The sequence below is a fragment of the Sinocyclocheilus rhinocerous genome, unplaced genomic scaffold (assembly GCF_001515625.1).
Source record: "Sinocyclocheilus rhinocerous isolate Xijiao unplaced genomic scaffold, SAMN03320098_v1.1 scaffold2613, whole genome shotgun sequence".
Lineage (NCBI taxonomy): Eukaryota > Metazoa > Chordata > Actinopteri > Cypriniformes > Cyprinidae > Sinocyclocheilus > Sinocyclocheilus rhinocerous.
Window position 1 is genome coordinate 378,262 of NW_015650705.1, and position 22,376 is coordinate 400,637.

The window sequence follows — 22,376 nt, forward strand, 5'->3', positions numbered from 1 at the left end:
GTGCACTTTACCTTCAGCTAACGTAGCACGGACGTGCCGGACGATGGAGTCTCCGATGATCACAGCGTCACGTTCCGTCTCGCAGAGGGGAGCGAAGCGGTTCCGGGTGGAGATCTCGAAGACCGAGATTGTCTTAATACCTAGGGAATGTCGAATCCTCTTCTGGCGCCTTGTGTGCTTGCTTCCATTATGTTATAAATAGAGGCAGACAGACACACTTCATGATCAATGACATTCCGACCGCTACGATGAATCAATGTTTTTAAATGAACCGGTCGATTAAATGATTAAAGTCCCCATGAAATCAAAATTAAAGTTTTTTGGGTGTTAGTATCAATATGTTAGTCTTAAGGATTTCCTGTACAGTGAATGGCTGGAAGTGCACAATGTAGGTGATAGGGTGCAAATGAGGTCTGGTTTCAGTAGTTTCGCGCAAACCGCGGCAGCGCACACAGACTGATCCGGACTTTGGCTCCGGTCCACGCGATCGCACGGAGCGGAGCGCGAGTCGGCATATATTAAACACTTTTGCAACTACACAGCCTCAGCATGATTATGATCACTATGCTATTTTAAAAAGGGGGCGGGGCTGCTCGATATGTCCCGCCCTCTCTTCTTGTTTCAGTTGAAATTACGTCACTGCATAGAATAATGCTGCATGTTTCAAGGCACTTCAGGGGACCTTTAAAGTACCGTGTAAAACAGTCACTTGTTGCCTCCTACTCCTGCCTCCTACACAGCCATGCGGTCTTCAAGCCCACTTGAACACTTGGGCCAAATACAAGAGATACATCATGGAAGAAGATAAGTCAAGTGCAAAGTCTGTAAGTTTGGGACATGCCCTGAGTCTGACTCTGGAACGGCAATAGATTAATACAAATATACCATCGTTAGATCATATAGTGTAATATTATTTAAAAAAATACTAGATATTTTAAGTCATTATATTATATTATATTATATTATATTATATTATATTTATTATATTATTATGCCTAGTATTACACCCATTTGGTATTTGTTCTGCCGGCACACCAAAAATCACCCCGCTACGGCTGCAGCTTCTCGGTGACAACATAACGCCGCTCGCATCATTCACAGTCGGGTTATTAGCAGAGAACACAGAGCAGGACTTGAATTTCGGCGCGGGATTGCAGCTATTAATAATAATTCTACTCATTCCCGCAGGCTCCGCGCTTATAACACGATGACAGTTGACGGACCGTATCATTTGCACGTGCTTTTGAGTCTTGAGAACTCACTCGCGCGCTCTCATTTTATGTTCGCCCACAGATCATGTGGTTTTGGTTTGAGTGACAGCTTTTAATAATTATTAAAGGAGTTTCCAAATGTGATATTGATTTAATACAACAGTTCAATAAACAAGTACTGTCTAATTTTGTTCATCAACAAAAATAGTTCCAAATAAAGTAACAGCTCAGACGCTGCGCATCTCTAAAAGCAAACACAGCGGTGTTTCATTCATGAATGAAAGTGCGTTTTTGAACGAATCTAGTGAGTCAGTGATTCATGATTACCCATTCATAAAGACTTGTTTCATTCCTGAATGAATCAGCTGTGCGTGCATCTATTAATCATTTTGAGTCTAATATCATCCCATACACAAACGTCCTGCATCAAACGGAACGCCTCCTTCTCAGCATCCAACCCCTTCACATTTCCGCGATGTCTGACATCCAGCCCTGCCTCAACATAGGAAGTTAAGCACGCACACTAACATTATCAGACCTGTTAATAAGAGACAATGAGCGAAATAAAACCAAAAGAAGCGCCTGCAGCTGACAAAAAGGAAGCTGCAACAGAGGAAAAGGACTGGGCAGCTGCTAAAGCGCACTTTGAAAACCTAAAATCAACGAAACCGAGACCTGTAAGTATTCAGTGAAGTTCAATAAGGCGATATGCTCATACTGTATAGGATTAGTTGCAGGCAGTTTGACAGTCATTGTTTTTGGACGTGTCTTTTAACAGCCCAAGCCAAAATATGCAGTTACTATCGCAGTTTCTTCCCGGACCTTGTTTGATATGGTGGCGGAAAGGAAGATATTTGAGGAAGAAGGACTGGAGAAGTATGTTCAACATCAGCAGGAGCACGAGAATGAGCCGCTGAAACCAGGACCTGCTTTTCCTTTCGTTAAAGTGAGAATAACGTTTATCCTCATCAACATCGTCCACAAATTAAAATACATTATGTAGGCTAAGTTGGACTTTATTTATAGGCTATATATATTTGTATTTTTTTTTCAATATTAAATAAAAAAATGAATGATCGAATGATACACGGATTTACTAAGCTTCTTTACTAGCGCATTGTGCATTTCGCTCACAGTATATCAGTGGAACATACTAACTATACAACTATGTGCGGGAAACCTAAACTGAACCATTCACTACATACTACAAGCAGGGCGTCGCAAAAAATGAGTGTGTGAGTTTGTTTACAGAATGCTGTTGTCACTGCTGCAAACTCCCATATATACAAATAAATATTCGAAAAATATAATTTACCTGCAGCCATATCATATATAACTGTGATGTTCTACCAAACAACAAGCTTTAAAACACATTTTTTTATTGCTGCTGAAAATTAGATCACTTGCTGTGAAATCCGTTTTCTCTCAGGTGCATCACCAGTGTAAGCTTCATGGTGAATACTTCTACATCACTCTTGTCAACGTAGTCTATAGTTACAAGAAAAATGTATCTTTATCTAGTGGTTATTTTGAGAAAAACAGTATTTTTTTTACTAAAAGGGTGGTTTCTCTGTCACACCCTATCTATCTACAATGCAAGCGAACAACGTGACAATCTAAGTGTCTGAATGTCACGTTGTCTGTTCTTTTGAATCGGATCTTTCAATGACTCGAATGATCCTGTTCACTAAATCGGAACTATTGATCATTGACTTGGACCCAGTCTGAGCAGTTCAGCTCAACAACTCATTGACTTATTGAATAGAGAAGAGTGTCTTTCAGACATGTCCATTTTGTAATGATCGGAAAACTGATGAGCGGAAAGCATTTTAAGTTTACGTAGGAACATATAGAGCATGTAATAGGCCATGCTGGGAAGTCGTGATGATGTAAACGCCATGACATAAAAGAATTGCTGAATCACTGGTTCTTTGAAACCAACTGTTCGAAAGAACTGATTCACAGAAATGATCCAGAATTCCCATCACTAGCACACTTTAACTATAACAATGAAGCTGTCCATTGTAAATGTAAAAGTAATGCGTTACTTTATAGCTACTTGAAAAAAGTAATCTGATTTCGTAATTACTTGTAATTTCATGTTACTCCCAACACTGGTCCTAGATGATTAAATAATCAAATTAGATTTTTTCCCCCCCTTTTTTAATGTAAAAAAGCGAAAATGGTAATTTTAAACTTGATATTGTGAAAGGCCCAGAAAATAGCTTACATCTGCATTGAAAAATAAGGTGTTTCTTTTCAAGAAAACTGAATTTAAAATGACAATATAAAGGCTTGCTATTTGCAAGCCTCTTGTTAGAGGCTGTTTGCTTGCTTGCTTATGAAAACAGGAGTTTCTTCCTTGTAATATGCACACAGGCACTGATGACTGTAAATGAACGGCTGAGGAATCTCTATCCAGACAGTGAAGAACTGTTTGACATTGTTCTCATGACCAATAATCACGCCCAAGTTGGGGTGCGACTCATGAACAGCATTAATCACTATGGTAGGTGTGTCATTTCACTGCATTCTGATCTGGATGTTACATAAGCCTAGACAAACTGTCATAATTCTGAGCAATCCCTAAAAGTTTACAACTGAAGTTGAACTGAAAGTTTATTGGCCATTTAAGTTAGCAGGATCTTGTCTTTTGTGACATCCACCCAACATTAAACACAGTACAATGTACAACAAGGAATTCTATACAGTCAATGCACAGAATGCAATGCAGTTCGACTAGAAGATACAGTAGCTGAGTGGTAAAATTAAAATGTTTCTTTACAGATCTAACAATAGAGCGATTTTGCATGACTGGAGGTCAGAGCCCAATTGAATACCTCAAGGCCTACATGACTAACCTGTATCTATCCAAAGACTCCAAGAAAGTCCAGGAGGCCATTGAGGAGGGTAAATTGTACCCGAATGCACCTCATACTTTAGTGGCCAGTGTTTTTTGCTTTGCAGTAATATTCTGATATTTCTGATATTCTAAAATTTCGTTTATCATGATAGGTATAGCAGCAGCCATCATGTTTAAGCCTGATGTGGAGACTCAGCTGTCTGAGACTCAGCTGCGTGTGGCCTTCGACGGGGACGCTGTGCTCTTTTCTGATGAGTCTGAGATCATAGTGAAACAGCATGGCCTGGACACATTCTTTGAGCATGAAAAACAGTATGAGAACAAACCACTCGCACAGGTATGTCAGGTATTTCAACTAGATGTGGATCATGTGACTTTAGTTAGGGTTAGGGTTAGGGTTTAGTTACTTCTATACATGTTGACAGTAGGAGAAAAATTTAAATACAAAGTCTCGGTGTAGCTGAGTAACATTACTTTAGAATATGTTGCGTTCAAGTCCTCCTGGGAAGTTCATATTTATGAATGGGGAAGTCGTAATTAGAACTTAATTAGATAAAGTATTTAGATGCTGATGTACCTTTTTTGCAAAAAATTCAGCAAGATTTTTAAACTCTTCTTCTACAAAATGATGAATAAAAAATTTGCATCTTTTTATGTTTTTCTTCAATTTATGAAGGTGCTGTAAATTGAATCATTATATATTAGACAAAGTTCTGTCATGAATTATAGATGTAGCAGGCCGATAGGTTCTAACTCAGCCTGATTGGTTTCTTTTCGCATCAGCAGCCAATGAGCTGCTTAACATTCAAATGCTTGGCTAGTGCTTACTGTAGCAGTTGCAGTGCACTTCAGAAACCCTCCACCTTCCCCAGCTCCACCTGTATAGATAGCTATGGGATCATTTCATGTATGCTATATATGTGTGTTATTTAATATATGTTATATGTGCAGCAGCAGTATTTCTTACATGTTCACTGCAGCATGTCTGTGGATGTTTTGACAGTAGCAAGTCTCGGTACTTGCTCTGCCGCAGCTGCAGCAGCGTAGCAGATCTACTCCGCCAAGACCAAACACTTTAACATTGTCATGTATATTACCATGCTAAACTCTCTGAGAGTTATCATGACAGATGCACAATACTAGTGTATTTTGTACATGTGACTTAGCTATTTTTATTATACCTAAAAAAAAAAGGTAATTTCATTCATTTAAAAAAACTTACCATCAATGCAGATGATATGAGTTTGAACTGAACTTTTTCCAAGTTTTTTTTTCCAAGAACCAAACTTTTTCAGAAGTTAGTTCATGTATTGATGTGCGTTCAGTTCAATCTTTCCAACATGACTTGAACACACTTTTAGTAACCTATAAAGGTCAAATATATTTGGAATTATATAAAAATAGTCAAGTGAACCCAGAGTGTTTTGCTTTTACTAAAGGCAGTTACATCATTGACCCTTTGACTAGTCGGCTACTTTTTTTGACGGCTAGTCAACTAGTGAAAATGATAAGTCGTGCAAGCCCTTTAGAGAAGATGCTTTACATACTTTACAAGGGGTTTTTGTTTATGAACACCATATGGTTCTCCATAGGGTCATTTTTAACATACTTGAGACTCTGGCTGTGGCAAAAGCTGACTATCAATGCAATGACTTTGCAGGCAAAGGTACCTCAGCTGATTTCGGACAGACTTCTGAGGCAGCAGAAAAGGCCCGTTCACTCCAAGGACGATAACATAACGATAGAGATATGGTTTTAAAAATCATTCTGAATTTAAAAGAATAGCAGAGTCCACACCACAACTCTAACAATAACGGCACAGAGGAACTATATCATTGGAATCACTTTCTGAACGATTTTTTCCAGTTGATATACAATAAAAACATTGACAGCCAATCAGAATCCATCCTGCTTTGACGAGCTCAAGCATTTAAATCGGCAGACAACAAAAATAAAGCATATGCATATAAAAAAACAGAAAGTTATCGTGGGTTGGTGTGGATGCTATTATAGTTACCGCTGTAGTTATTGTTTTGTGTGAACGGACCTTAACTGTCTAATGATCTAAAACAAAACAGAGCGAGCTTTGGTGATAACTAAGCAAATGTTTAATCACTACAATATTAATTTCTCACAACAAATTAAATAAAAATGGAAAAATCTGTTCAAAACATACATTTACACACAAACTGACCACCAACTGCAACTTTCAGAAACCATTTTATTTTTTTACCTCAAAAATGCCCAAGATAGTGGAATATCATAGGAAACGATGCTGCATTCAAAAATCGACAGATTAAAGTATCTCAGTAGACAGGATGTGACACAATCACTGGATTTGGATGCACCTTGGTGGTTTCCTATCTCCGTGTGCCGTCTGTGGAGCCAGCATTTTTCAGCTTTCGAATGCAGACTTTTTAAAGTTTTAATTGGACGGCTGTGGTTGCTCCAGCATAGGCAGGTGCCTGTAACAGATCGTCAGGTTCTTTCTAATCCCATTGGCTGACACACTGATCCTCTCTTGTTCATCCACAGGGTCCTCTTAAGTGCTTTCTGGAGGCTCTTGGGAAGCTCCAGAAGAAATTCTATGCCAAAAATGAGCGACTGAACTGCCCTATCCGCACCTTCTTGGTGACGGCCAGAAGCGCGGCCAGCTCTGGGGCCCGTGTGCTTAAGACACTCAGAAGCTGGGGCCTGGAGATTGATGAGGCTTTGTTCCTCGCCGGGGCCCCTAAAGGGCCCCTGCTGCTGAAGATTCGCCCACACATATTCTTTGATGACCAGATGTTCCACATTGAGGGGGCCAAGGAGATGGGCACTATTGCAGCCCATGTACCATATGGGATAGGACAGAAATATAACAAAGGGAAGCTGATTGAACCAGAAAAGCAGCAGAAATAAGAGATATTGATGATGTTACAGGTCAGCCATTAAGGGAGTTCATTATATAGCTTGCATTGTTTAGATGAAGATATCGTTCCCTTGTAATGCTTTACGATGGAAACACGTCATAGGAACTGCTGTGTAGAAGTGTTTTCTGAACATACAGTATATATTTTTTTCTCGCACAAACATTTTGCTAATGAAATTGTTTTATTAGCAATAATGCTGGAAAATTATTTTAAGTTTATTGGACATATCAAAGGCTTACTGTTTGATGTTTTGATACTATCTATCTATCTATCTATCTATCTATCTATTTCATATTTTATAATTATGAAATATAGATGCTATATATTTATGAGGAATATTTGTTTTACGGATTTGTTTTTATGGGGGTTCATATAACAAGATGATTGGCTCTATATATTAATAAAGGGCTGTTTTAAAACTAGAAAATTAAACAAACACTTCGGTCAACAGATTTTCATAATAGATATTATCTGGCTGTTCTGAATGCACTGTTCTTATTTTTGAGGAGGAAGGTACATCACTTCAGAATTTGTTAAAGTGAGGGTTTCATTATCATTATTAGTTTTCTGTGCAATTCAGGCCGATCATCTGGCCATTATGGTGCTTTCAGTTGCAAATATTTACTGTGGTGATATGTTCTCATCAGTGTTCTCCGGGGTTAATTTGCTTTCCTCACGTTGCTTGTTTTGCAAATGACAGTTACATAATGTGTTCATGTCTCTGCTTGTATTAAAATGATCAAAAACACTATTGTTTGGTATTAAGGTTATGTTGCATGTCACTGAATGACATAATACTTTTTAACACTGTTATGTGATGTCTACATAAGCTCCTAAACTCCAGATGTAAATGCCCTGCCATTTGTATGTTTACAAATGTGATCACGCAGTTTCACTAAATGACATTTTATGCTGTGCTGGTTTTGTTTCGGTTTTAGGCTGCTGGGTAAAATTGAATTCCAGACTTGTAATTGGGATAAATAAAGGTGTTTAGATAGACTCATTTTTTTTTTGTATGAGTCAAGTTACTTAAAGGAATAGGTCATTGACTAACTCTCATGTCATTCCAAACATGTATTGTGTCTACTATGGCACACAAAAGGAGATGCTTTGAAAAAATTTTCTGCTGCTCTTTTCCATACAAGGATATAGCATATGGTGACCAAAAAGAACCATAAAAGTGGTCCATACAACGTGCACAGAGCGCTATATAAGTTTTCTAAAGCCATATGATACCTTTGTGGCAGGAACAGCTAAAAATTTAAGACATTATTGACTGCAATCTTAACTTCTACTGTAGTTCTGAAATCTGTAGGTATGGAAAAGAGCACAATTAAGCAACACAAACAAGAGTGATATACTGTTCCGAACAAGCATAATATTGCTACATCAATAATTTAATACTGAGTGACTTACATTACACACAATATTGGCAGTTATTGTCTGTTTTTTTCTCACCAATGTGCAAACAAAGCCAACCGTTGCATTTCTGAGCAACAATGCGTCTGAAAATCAGCTTAGCTGACTACTTTCTTCACTGTATATGATCACTGTGTGACTCACACTTATGCCGAGTTCACACTGCACGATTTTCAAACTCGTCGGATCGCCGTTGTTTTCACACTGCGTGACTATCTGAGGTAGCAGTCAGTCGCTGCTGTGTTCACATTGCACGATGGATCGGCTACAGGGGGTTTCACACTGCATGACTTCACAATAGGAAGAATCATTTGTCGGCGATTTCGCAAAACCTGTCGGCGAGTGAAAAATCGGGCTAAAATCGTGCAGTGTGAACTCGGCATTAGTGATCACCCTATAACCCAGTGACTTTGCAGGCAGTGTTCGAGCATGAAGGTACCTCCCGAAACTGATTTCGGACAGACTTCTGAGGCAGTGTAATAGTTTGATGACCTACACCAAAATGGAGCGCACTTTGGTGATAACTACAACAATGTTACTACAATATTGATTTCTCATTAGAAATGACATCAAATGTGGAAAAAGTTGGTCAAAATTGTACATTTACACACAACCACCAACCACAACTTTTAAACGCATGCCATCTTTATTTTTTAGCACAGCTGTCATGGAATCAAACGCACAGGACTGTGGGATATCATAGGCAGTGGAGGACATCTATGCTGTCTTCAAAAATCAATCAAATGAAGGTATCTCAGAAGACAGGATGTTGCGATAGCCTACGTGAGTGATATAAATGAATATCTTGCATTCTGAATTCAAAAGTAGTTATTTGGGGATTATTGGTCAATATTGGTATAATTATTTTGTTTTGTTTAGGCGACTGCTATGTTGTTGCAGCACTGGCCCTCGAGGTCCAATTTCCTGCAGAGTTTAGCTTTAACCCTAATCAAACACACCTGAACAAGCTCATCAAGGCCTTCAGGATTTCAAGAAAGTTATATGCAGGTGAGGCTGTTCAAGTTTGGAATTATCGCGAATACGATTTTCCTAGTTGAAAATTGGACATGAAAGTTGTATTTGATTCTCGAGTTTCAGAGTTAGGCGGGCCATAAACTTTAAACATGGCAGAGTGACTGGTAGTTTTTATTTGTTTTTTGTTTTTTTACAACAAAGCTACATTACCTTGTCTTGTCATTAAAGTGTTGAATATATACGCATATAAATAACCCTTTGATGCATGTTATATGTTTTATATGCAGCGGAAATAGCATGTTTGTGACCGAAAGGCCAGAATTGTCAGCAAGCTGTCAATGTAGATAGCACAGTGTGTATACCGTGATTATACAGTGTACAGTGAGCGAGTAGGCAAGAATGAACCTGGCTTCCTCCATCATTTCTAATTCTTTACAAAAGCAAAGCACTTGAACAAGACAAACTGAAAATTATGACTTCAAGTAGGAAATATCTGATAGCATGTGAAGAATGAAATACATAACTCTCATTTTTGGGTCACTTTAAATAACTAACCCTTTAAATCAGCATTGCTTTAATAAAAATCCCTGTACTAATCAGAAGAGGGCACTATGAGACTAAAGTATGTTTGTGCCGTTAATCCAAAAGCCTTGATATCGCCATAGGCCACACTATTGTTCTTCAAAGAGTACATTTAAAGAAAAACCCTCCGTATTTAGTGAAATGTTTCATATCACAGTTTAAACGAAATTCCAAAGAGTGAACATAACCAAACCTGAAGCACAAGGGGCCAATGTCCCTTCCCAGCCCCTTAAAACATTTGTCCGTTCTCTTTCTGTTGGGCAACAGACTGCCTCTCTTTATGAGCTCTGCCTGTCCTCCAGTTTCCATGGATACTTCAGCACTGACTCCAGGAGAAGTGAGTGGGCTCAGTATGTTTGAGACATAATTAATGACAATGGATTACAGTCAGTGAGCGCCCTGAGCTCCTGCAAAAGAAGCTTAACCTCACATACACTATAATTAGTGTTCATGAAAGGGGACTAAACATAAAACACAGACTCACAGTTCTGGCTGAATTGCGCTATATGCTTTCAGTCAGAGGTGGTGTTTCTGCGGCTGAGGTGACGTGTGTATGTGCCAGTTTGCACGTTCTGGGTATTGGGAGAAGTGTGGCTGCGACACGCGTGGGTGTAATTGCATTAGAAAGTCATGCTTGAGCGCTTGGATATTTCAGAGTGTAACTGAGACTGAAACATGAATTTTAGTTAGGTGTTATTGGTGATGTTGATACAGCGTATGGTGCGTTCAAAATGGTCACGCTTTGTGATTAGAAATCATTTTTGGATTTGCATCAGTTCAAACCATTGTATATGTTAGTGTTTGTATAAAAAGACCAAAAAATTATTCAAGTGATCCAGTTCCCAAACCGGTTTAAATGTGAACGCTAAATGGAATACACAATGGAACAAAGAACTGTTTCACTTACATTTTTTATGGTTCTTCTAATTATTATTGCACTGTTCATTTTCACATAGCATCAACATTGGTTTAGTACAGATATGTTTTTGTACACATTTTGTACATTTGGTTATTATAATTGTAATGTTTTCCTTTTTTAAAAAAAAAAGATATTTTGCTTTTGTAAGGATGGGAACATTCTAGAAGTTTCTGTAACATTCTGGAATATTCTGTAACACTCTAGTGCTTTCTGGAACGTTCCAAAACATTGAGGGATTAGTCATAAAAGCCAAAAATCATCCAGTGTACACTTCTGAAGTTTTGGACGACTCACTTTTGATGATTGTTTATGTCAAACTGTTGTTAGCTCAGTATTATGCACAATTTGTATTATTTTATTTAATTCATAATTTTATTATGCATAATATTTTATAAAACAGATTAGATTGTCTAATTTGTCAGCATTTTTTTTTTTTCATGAGCACTGTTAATGATACACAAAAAGTAATGTTTCAGCATGTCATGAAAAAAAAACATATTCAGCATGTCAAACTTCAAGAAACATTACAATTAAAAGGGAAACAAAACCCACAGTGTTATTAGTGCTTCAATAAAACATGATGAGGAAGCATCTTGAAACAGATCTGAAATACTATTTCTGTGAGCCCTTGAATGTTGATTATGTTTACACTGTAAGCCAAACCCACAGATTGAGCAGACTAGTGTTTTTCCCTCGCATTTTCTGTAATGTAATGTAATGAAATGCATTCAGGTCAGACCAACCCTCGTTTCGCCTGTGGGACTCCCAGAGCACAATGGTTTCCAGGTCAACAGGAACCAGAACCAGTAGTCAGTAAAACACCATGACAGCATGTCTTTTACAGTGAAGCCTTTAAAAGATTCATAAAAGCATGATTGACAGCTCTAGTTTCCAGCGCTCGGTGGGTTCTCCTGAATTATATTTAAATCTGTCTCAGTACGACACATTGACTATGCTGCTTCTTGGCTTCTACAAAAAATCATGCCTGGTCCAAAAAAGCCAGCGCTCCCCTATGATCCAAAGCACCAAGGCACCACTCTGGGACAACTTGTCTTATGTCTGTTATTTTCCCACATTTCTAGGCAATGCTGCAAGGTATGGAGCTCCTGCGGGGGAGGGGGGTTTAAAACAGTAATGATTTACTGTTTTAATCCCCACAAGATTACCTGTAATAAATCAGCCTGCTGGTGTTTTCAAATGCAGCCATCTTGAGATTGTGCCTTTGGATGATAAAGGAAGGATTAAAGGGAGCACTGAACATATAAGCAAGGCCGTTTTCTGAAGAACGCACAATATGATGAGAGATAAGCAGAATAATCTTCAGGGACTCAGAAATAAAAAAAAATCTTTCAATATAGGGCTTTGTCATTATACAGTTTAAAGCATAAGAAACATGATTGTTTTGTCCTCTGTTTAATGCAAGGGAATGAAATATGTTTTTCACTGACAAGTCAGCAATTTTTTTTCAGTGAAAAAAAAAAAATATATAATGTAATCATTTGTAACAATGGATTCACTAAAGTGTTCAGTAACAATTTCGTTAGTATTTTTCAGCACAGAAATGTCAACTTCCGTTACATGAACCAAACCTCTTTATTTGTATTAATGCATGATTTGTATTAATATGGACAAAAAATAAATAAAAATAATAAATAGTTAAAAAAATTTTGCATCAAAATATGTTTTCAAATAACGATTGACAACATTTTGAGAAAAAAATATTTTATTTAAGTGTGAAAAATACATACACTACCATTGAAAATGTTGTGGTTGGTAAGATTTTGATACAGTTTATACATACATCATTTATTTGAAATAGATTTTTTGTAACAATGTAGAAGTCTCGGTTGATTAATGCATACTTACTGAATAAAAATATTAACATCTCTCTAAAAAAATCGTATTTTTCTGCTTATATAACCCGCTGATTATTCAGTAGAAACATTTTTTTAAAGCAATCAAATATAAATTACAGTATATATCAATAACTGTTCCTCTTTCCATAACATTTATTTTATTGTTATTTCCGTAACAATTTAAATTATGTCAGCAATTTTCATAGTCAAATCCTCTAGTCAGGTCTCAGAAACTTTTAAAGAAAAACAAAGGTTTTCTGTGGAGGACAAATAGAATTTCTTGGGCCCCAGGAAGGTAAGATCTCTCCAGACTAAAGGTGAAAATCCAAAGGGTAGAACAGGTTGTCAGATGAAGAAAATGTGCAGATTGTCAATGCTTAGCTTTGAGTAAATAAAGACGAGGTTATATGGTTAGTGCAGTGCACCGCAGAGAGCAAATAATACATCTCAGGGGCGTAGCCATCATTTCAGAAGTGAGGGGGACAGAATTGTTATATATATATATATATATATAACAATTCTGTCCCCCTCACTTCTGAAATGATGGCTACGCCCCTGCATTAATGAAACATACACTGAGTGTTTAGCGCTCCGCGATGTTCATCTCGCCTTATTCTGGGTCCGAATAAAACATCAGATCATGCACAGACTATCCTGTCTCTTTGAATTTAAATCTATATTTATTCACACCGGCTCTTGAAAACCTCTATGCGAACACACTTGCCCGAAAAAGTGCGGGGGACGAATTTACATGATATTAAAAGTGGGGGGGACACGTCCCCCGCGTAATCTACGCCCCTGGTACATCTCCACAAGTGAAGTGTTTTCACTCATGTTTAGCAGTTGGGAACTGAATCCCAGTCCAGGATCCCACACCTGCCTGTTTCAGCGTATCTCCTATAGGCTACCAGGGATTCCTCATGGGTGAACGATCGGACTGTCTATTGGAGAAAACAGAGAGCATGTTTTTGCCGAGCTATCACCAATTATCCCCGCTTGTGCTGATGTAACAGAAACCAATTTCACAGCTACGAGCTCCCAAGGGTCCCATCACCTCATCGTCTTCCTGTCAGAAGGTGTGGGGCTAAATTTGCCTCTGGCACCATCGGAAAATAGAGAGATTATTAAAGACATTCATCATAGGAGAATCTAAAACTGTCCACTTATTATGAAGTACAGTTCATTTAATAGAGATCTGCAGCCCGTGCGAGATAAAGGTCTCCTTTGCATGGCCTCTTCCCACATTTGGTAGCAAGAAGGAGCCCAGAAGGATTTATTTGCCTGAATGTGTGCAGAAGGCTGAGCTTGTAGCACAGCACCAGGGGGAACTCATGAAAATGCCCTCAAGACAAGGCTATATTTAGCAACATCCACAGCAGTAAGTAGCACCATGGACTTGGGTTAGATTTCTGGGTAACCATGGGAGGCAGCCTATCTCAGGGCTCCAGCTTGCAACCAAATAGTTATATTTGTGACAATGTTTCCTGCTGATGTGACTGGAGGTTTTTGAACAGTGTTGGGGGTAATGCATTACAAGTAACCTGAGTTATGTAATCAGATTACTTTTTTTTCAAGAAATGAGTAAAGTAATGCATTACATTTAAACTTACAAGAAAATATCTGAGTTACTTTTTCAAATAGTAAATGCAAGTTTGTTTTCCCATTTATTCTCTGACACCTCTCCTGTCCCTGTGTTGAGAGAAATTGGGAGTAACTGTGCGTTCACACCGCGGCCGTCGAGAGCATCAAAAATCGCTCTGGCCGCCCTGCCAACAACGCTGTAGAAAGATTTGTGGATGCTCTGACGTAGATCGAATGCTTATCTTGTATTTAAAGGGGTCGCAAAGCAAACAAGCTTGTTGATCTTAACCTGAAGTTAACCTCATTAAATATTGTTGTGGACGAAGTATTAAGATCCTTGTAATGTATAAAGCACTAATACCACACTGTAAAAATACTGTCTCTGATACAAGTAAAAGTCCTGCATTGAAAATGTTACTTAAGTATGATCATGTATAAGCATTACTTAATGTAAGTATAATCAGAAAAATTGATTTAAAGGTTTAAAAGTGAACTGGGACTGTCCTACTATTATTTATTATATCATTAGATTATTATTCCTATACGTTAATGCACATCAGCAACTCACCAGGAACACCAACAATTTCAGACACCTTGGTCCACGCATAATTTTTGATCTTTTATTTATGTCCCTGTACGCAAACAGGGACACGTCGTAGATTATTGGGAAACCCGCCACAGCAATAATCAACCTCTCCTCCATTTTGCTTGGGAACTAATGTGGTCGGAACCAAAGTTTACAGGACCAATATTATAGCACAACAACAGTGATCAGCAATAATGTTAAGCCTAATACTCACAATAAAAATAATAAGGTCATATAGATCATAACACAGTCTTGGAGGTAAGAAGTGGATTATCCTTCACCTGAAATGTTTGTCTTTTCATCTTGAAATGCGAGGCAAATGTTGGATCACAATAATTAGGAACCACAGTTTCCACAAACCCCTTCAGGCAATGACTGTACCATCGAGCGTATTTTGCAGTATTAAACACGTATTTATACCGATTTCATCAGGCTCCGAAAATTCTACAAAAAGAACACAAAGAATGGCCTTCTCAGCTGCCATAGTTGCAACTCTTGCGTCATCAGAACAGAGTGTTCAACGCACCACCGTTTCCGTTTAAAAAACGTTTTGCACCGTTTTTGTCGGGGCTGAACGCAGCCCTGATTTCAACTCTCCTCGACGCCCTCACCGTCCAAGACGCGCCGCGCCGCTGCTCGACGCCGGCTTACATTGAAAATGAATGACTTCCGGCCACTTTGACGCTCTCGACGGCGGCAGTGTGAACGCACGGTAAGGTGCAGAGGCAGAGGCACTTCCTTCAGCCTGAGTCTTATTAATTTCACTTTTGGTGTGAAAGGGCCCTTACTTTTTTTTTTATTAAAAATAAATAAGCAAGCCCATCTCAGATGACAAAAGGTAATTCAAAAGTAAAGTAATCTATTACTTCCCATAAAAAGTAACTAAGTAATGCAATTAGTTACTTTTTATTGAGTAATATTGTAATATTACAATATTGTAATGCATTACTTTTAAAAGTAACTTTCCCCAACACTGTTTTGGAGGTGCAACGACAAAAACGCCGAAGTCAGTGCAGGTCAAATCTGTTATTTGTCATTTGTTTGTAAAACTTTTGTGTTCACTGGCAAAACTTTTGAGTTCGCTCACGAAGAACCCAACAGTTTTGCAAACGACCGCAAAGTTTATTGGGGGAACGCAAATGTTTTACAAGAGAATGCAATGAAGTGTAATTTTTCCTCAGATCTCTTTTCCCCCATCACCATTTCTTGTATGTTTATATTTGCTCTATTTGCAGCACATCGGACTAAGAACTTGCTTTAGCTAACAGGTGCTGACTTTGTATATTACAGAGATATTTATATTCTAGAGTTATTTATAACCAACTAGGGTCCCCTTCCACCATACTATTTGCGAATTATATGCTGTATTTTCTAAATTATGTAGCTTTTTAGTAAAACTATTATATTAAGAAGTAGAGTGAACTGCTGCAATGTTACATTTTTCTTGACAATATTTTGCATTGAAGACGTTTGTGTGCAGTATTCTTTGTCGGCTCTTTAGAATCAGAACAAGTAATGTTCAATTCGGGAATACTTGACTCTTTTGAATCAACTCTTTTCAAGTGGTTTGAATCATCGAAGTCGCGTGTTATCAGTTTTAGTTTGAATCGAACAGAGCCGTTCCACTCAGCTCAATTATTAGGCGGTTCCTTCAAACGGTTATGGGTCTTCATGCGTTGATTAATTTGTACTCTTCTGTCCAGTAAGTCTACTTTTGGGCATTAACAAATATATTAATACATCTCATGAATACTATGAAGTAGGTTCAATGTAGCAAGCTACATTTTCCATGTAGCTTATTGTGTATTTATCTATACTTTTTCTGAATTGTAGCTTTCAGTTTAGCTTAGCTAATTTTATATTTGGTGTTTTTAGTGCTTTTTCCAAATTTCTTTTTTTTTTTTTTTTTTCAAAGCAGATTTTTACAGGAATATATACTGTTGTGTATTAAATGTTTATAATAGCAAAATCTTTTAGTTCACATTTAGCAGTTTAGATATCTTAGATTTGATGACAATATAAATGATTAATCAGCTGAGATTTGCTGTATAGTATAATGCTTTATGTATAAGCAGTGCTGGGTAGTAACTGATTATATGTAATCTGGATTATGTAATCTTGTAATTAGAGTTACATTTTAAAATGCTCATAATCAGATTACAGTTACTTTTTATGGATTACATGATTACATATTATTCACACAACGGCAGTAAATTATTCGTAATTTATTGATTTTTTTCTCTCTCTCTCTTTTATATTTTCCTCTCTAAATAATGTTGTGATCCATGCTTTGAATTTGGGTGAAAAAAGCACCTCTCAAGCAATTAGACCATGTATGAAACAAATAATGATGCAAGTTACTGATGATGTACAGCTGTGAAACACTATGTTGTCATAATATCCAGTAACCTTCAGTAAATGTTGATTCTGGAAGTCTGAACAAAATATTTAAAATCTGGAAGACTTTGGGCATCAAAATATCATTATTTACCCACTGCAGTTCTGACATTAAGTTTAACGAATTACATTTTTTTAAAGTTATCTACCTATGTATAAGCAGGTAAAGTTGGATATACATTTGCTGTCAGTTAATTTAGCTGTCTGTTAATAACAGTAATTCAGTTTTGGTTGGGTTTGGTTTCAGTGTATAACATTTTAGAGCTTAGCTACATTTTCTGTGTAGCTTTCCCAACACTGGTTATAGCAATAAAGATGCAGGTTGTAGAAAGAGTCAGCAGAGATCAGCAGCACTTTTACTGTGTTCTCCCTTCTGTAACATTTCTGCTCAATAAAATAAAAATTACTCATGAACAGGCCCCCCGTAATCATTTAGCTGGTTTAGTGCCATTATTTCCCTTACTCCCTTCTCGTTTCCAAACCTCCTCAAGTCCTTCTCTCCGCCCCTCTCATTTAGAAAATATTGATTTACAATGCATTTTATTGTTGATATACACTTAGATCACTATTAAGCTTCAAGTCTGTGTAAAAACACGTGGCAGTAAAAGTAATTTGCATGGTGATTTAGAAAAATATGTACCAAAGACACAACAGAGGCGACGAATTGTTCAGATCATTTGTTCAGACTGCAGCTGGGATGTTTTTGCATGAGAAACTCCACAGATGTAACATCATAGAGGGCCATCTTTCATTGTGTTGAACTTTTGCCACACTTATTAGCCACACAAGCAGCCTAATTAAAACTAGTCATCAGTGACTAATCACTTCACTCTCAAACAGCGGAGGGAGGAGCGGTCGATACTGTGTAATGGTGATATTATCAGGAAATAATGAATTTCCATTACACAACTAAACAGATCTCATGTTTGTGTGAGAGATTTCCTTATATTTAATGAAAACGTTAAACTCCATAAGCCATAAAAATGAGTCTGTGTGAGGTTATCTGGTTATCTGTGATCAATGTTCAGTAGAAAGCATTGACCTGGAAGAAAGAAGTTAAAAAAAACAAAAAAACAACTCCCAGTTGCTATCAATAGATGTCCTAATTAAGGGCAAACTTCTAAAGCAATTTCTCTCATGACCTGACAAACACATCACTTCATAAAATGTACTAATTTGATCTGCATGTGCCTGACTAGCTTTGATATATCTGTTGAATACAGACTTTTCTTTGCTTTTAAAAGCAAAATGCAGGCCATAATTAAATACACTTCTTCTATGAAGAGCATGTTTTTAATTTCTGAATTAAATAAATTTTAATATCTTTTGGTGGCACAAAGTCAGAAATGTAAGTGTGATTTAACTGTCAATTTAAACACACACACACACACACACACACACACACACACACAATTTCAATGCTTTCAACTATTATTCAATTATTATTATTACAGTTTTTTTTAACCTTTCTTAAATACCATTTTCAAGAAAGGTTTAAATTTAATGACATATTCTCCTTACAGGAAAGGCTGTATAAAAGCATTTCAAATCAAATGCAACCAACCTGAAGAGTACATTTCTAAGAACATTTCAGTTTTATCTATTGTTTTTAAAGTTTCCTTTTCTTTATCGTGGACACTCATTTTTGTCATTGACCAAAATACTATTCATAATAGTATCTCCATTTTTGTTAGATAAACAGAACTGGATTCTGATGTAGTAGATGAACCTGCTCTTCCATATACATGGCAGCCAGGGTACTGAATGATTCGGTGGCCTAAATATTGAGTTTTTCCCAGTCGGTGGGCAGTGATTGGGGCTAAATGCTTTAAAAACTGGGTTTCGTGCTCATTCATTGTCTAGGCATCAGATCCTGTGGACATTTCAGCTCAGGCCAACAGCATTACTGAGTTTCAGGGGGCGATGGATCCCGCTTGCAGTATGCACCACCAGCTCCCGTTAAGGAGAAGATCATGCAGTTCCACGACCTCCTCCAACTCGTCCACCTCCCCTCAGATGTTTTATTCTCCTCGAGGACGTGTAGGTTGGTATCTCGCAGCCGGACACACCAGCTGGAAGTCGTGCAGCCTCACCTCCAGTCCCAGTGGAAGGAGCACCAGCAACAGCAGCAGTCCATGGGCCTCGAGTTGGGATAGTATGAGCTCAGAGGCAACCACCTGCCTAAAGCTCAACACCGACGGATGCCATGAAGTAGAGCAATGTTGTGACCAACAAAAAGGGCACAGCCCCCTTAGAGAACCCAAGACCAAAGCAGGGAGCTGCCAGCAGGGGGCAGTGTTGACCAGTGGGGAGGAAGGGAGGAGCTCCAGTAAAGGTGTCAATATGACCTCTGGACAGGCCGCGTCGCATTTGGCTGTGTTACAGCATCAACTGGAACTCAAAATCGAAGCCAAATTGAAGTTCTCACAGTTCCTGGATGAAGTGAGCAGCCGAGTCCTTCGCCCTACCAACCTGTTCGTGTTGTCCAATCAGACTGAATCCTCCAGGTCTAACTCTTCCATCTCCAGTCACAGTGGCAAGTCCCAGATCCCAGACCCTCAACAGCAGCCGGGGGACGTGGACTTATCTCAGTGCCCAGATCAGCCGCAGAGTATCCAGTCCGCGGATGGGATGCAGGAAGAACAAGGTGCTCCAGAGACTCTAGGAAAAGCCTACCTGGAGACGGACATCGACTGTGTGCGAAGAGAGGATGAGATAAAGGAAGTTAAGGCCAAGAAAGAGACGGCCATCACATTTGAGAGCAACGAGAGAAGAGAAGTTAAGACTACTACAGAATGTCTTCCAAACCCCATCCAGAGAATCAGACCTTTGAGCCCGCTGCTCTACAGAGAGGAAACCCTCGCTAGATATCCTTACCGATCTGTTTCCCTTCCCAGGGACATCAACATGGTAAGTCGTTCCTGTCACATTTTATTTCATTGGTGTTCTTTTTTTCAATCATGCACATAGGAAAGAGTATGGAATCACAAATCTCATCCCTTTAATGTACCACTTGCTTCTTCTTTACAGCAATGTGGTTAAATGGAGAAAAAACAGAGAATTTTGTGTAAATCTTGGCTTCTCAGATTATTATCCTGAGGTAAAGACCCTAGTATCTCACATGTGTCTCCTCTAGCCTCTAGGGAAACTCAGGAAAAGAAAAAAAAAAGGTTTAATTGTATATTTTTAAAAATCATATAATTATTTTATTAAAGTGTATTTTTTTTGTTATTAATAATCACTATAATATAATTATTTTATTATTTATATTATGTCACAGAAAAAGAAAAAAAAAGTTTTCTGGGGCCCCCAGTGGACCCCGGACCCCTGGTTGAGAACCACTGATCTAAGCCTCTAAGCTTTGCTATTGATTTTCATTTAATAACTCTTATCATATGTCAACAATTGTCTTAAAAGTTTCTAGGTTTTATTTCCTCTACAGAGTTTTAGTGAAAACATCTGAGTTGATTCCAAGTCCATAAAGTCCCCAGAGCTTTGAAAAAACAACCTCTAAGCAATGATTTTTTTTCTTTAGGTACTGCTGCCATACAAAAAAAAAAGAAAAATAAGTAACTACTATCTTAGCAGACATTTTGGAGATATAAAGGCCTGGCTGTGTAGGATGCGTTATCCTACAAACCACAGCAGTAGTAAACAATGCAGTCTGTCCCTGACTCATAAATATATCAGAAGGCATTGCTATTGAATCAAGCTTTTAGTCTAGCTGAGCTCTGAAAGGATAAGACTGCCAGAACTCATGCGGAACAGAGCAATGGCACTTTACTATCCATATTAGACCAAAACACATGCACATGTCCTAGTGTGTGCTGTATTTTTATTGTTTCTGAAGCTCAAAATCCTCCCCTGTGTTCTCACTGCATGCGAGCTAATAGTCTATCGTAGTATATTAAAGTGTAAATGATATGCAGGGATTGTCCCGTTCTGTTTGTGTGTGTTTTCAGCAGAAGAAACCGTATGCATGAAGGATAATCAGATCAATAACTATAATCAGATGCTAAGGGAGGTGGGTTTCGCATTAGACTGTATGGATCACATACTGTATCTGGCAACTAATTGGATCGATGTAGTTTTACATAACTGTAGTGTATGTCGTGCTGAATTGATGTGATCGTGCACTTTTTAAGCACAAAATGCACAGGAAATGGAATAGTATCCAATAGGCTTCATTATTCCAGATTTGCTACTTTGAACCTGTTAACTTTAAAGTGTTTTAAATATGTTTACCCGCTATATTCATGAAGCATTCATTTGTAGAACACACACAAAAAAAACGTTGCCTTAATTTATTATCTGATTAAAATGCAGTCTTTGCCGTCACCTTAGCAACTGCTTGAAAAAAGGTGGGCGGTGAGGGGGCAGAGACACCAGTCTGTGTGTGCCTGAGAAAAGAAAGTGAGAGAGAAAGAGAGAGAGAGAGAGAGTGTGCCTGTCAAATGAAACTTGCAGAGCTCCCTTGCCATTTGTCGGAAAGTGAGATTTCCAGTCGTTACCAGAAAACAACCTTCATTTGAAAGAGGAGGTTGATCTTTATATTAGAAGATCGAGTCGATTTCCTGCTTTAAAGGGGTCATATGACGTTGCTAAAAAGAACATTATTTTATGTATTTGGTGTAATGAAATATATTTATGTGGTTTAAGGTTAAAAAAACACATTATTTTCCACATACTGTACATTATTGTTGCTTCTCTATGCCCCGCCTTTCTGAAACGCGTTGATTTTTACAAAGCTCATCGGTCTGAAAAGCGAGGTGTGCTCTGATTGGCCAGCTATCCAGTGCGTTGTGATTGGCCGAATACCTCAAGCGTGTGACGGAAATGTTACGCCCCTACCATACTGTGATGCCCTGTCCGGCATGAAACCCATTTAAAATGAGGCATTTGTTGCATCCAGTGGGGACATAATTAAGGATTATAATGACTTATATTGTCTTTTTATGCGTTGCGTATTGCGAAACGTAAACATAAAACCATTTGTCTGCATTTGTGATCGGAGAAACGACAAACAACAAGCGCTACTCTACACTGCCCAAAAAACTCGCTTTAAATATAAAAAA

General features: G+C 38.1%; 2 protein-coding genes across 3 annotated transcripts in view; both read left to right on the forward strand.

The window, feature by feature from the left end:
- The first annotated feature begins 1,696 nt into the window (after positions 1-1,696).
- LOC107712434 (cytosolic 5'-nucleotidase 1A-like) lies at positions 1,697-7,214 on the forward strand. Its single transcript, XM_016517693.1, has 6 exons — positions 1,697-1,888; positions 1,990-2,157; positions 3,591-3,720; positions 3,999-4,121; positions 4,227-4,411; positions 6,610-7,214. Exons 1-6 carry the CDS (start codon positions 1,766-1,768, stop codon positions 6,973-6,975), a joined length of 1,095 nt encoding a protein of 364 aa, XP_016373179.1. The 5' UTR covers positions 1,697-1,765; the 3' UTR covers positions 6,976-7,214.
- Positions 7,215-9,393: 2,179 nt separating this feature from the next.
- The window catches only part of LOC107712433 (brain-enriched guanylate kinase-associated protein), a 37,309-nt gene continuing 24,326 nt past the window's right edge, over positions 9,394-22,376 (forward strand). Inside the window, exon 1 of one of the 2 annotated variants that reach the window (XM_016517692.1) lies at positions 9,394-9,413. In XM_016517692.1, coding sequence (XP_016373178.1) covers positions 9,408-9,413 — 6 coding nt within the window. In that variant the 5' untranslated portion in view covers positions 9,394-9,407. Of the gene's footprint in view, positions 9,414-19,683; positions 20,212-22,376 lie in introns of those variants that run through there. The other variant, XM_016517689.1, reaches the window with a different exon arrangement.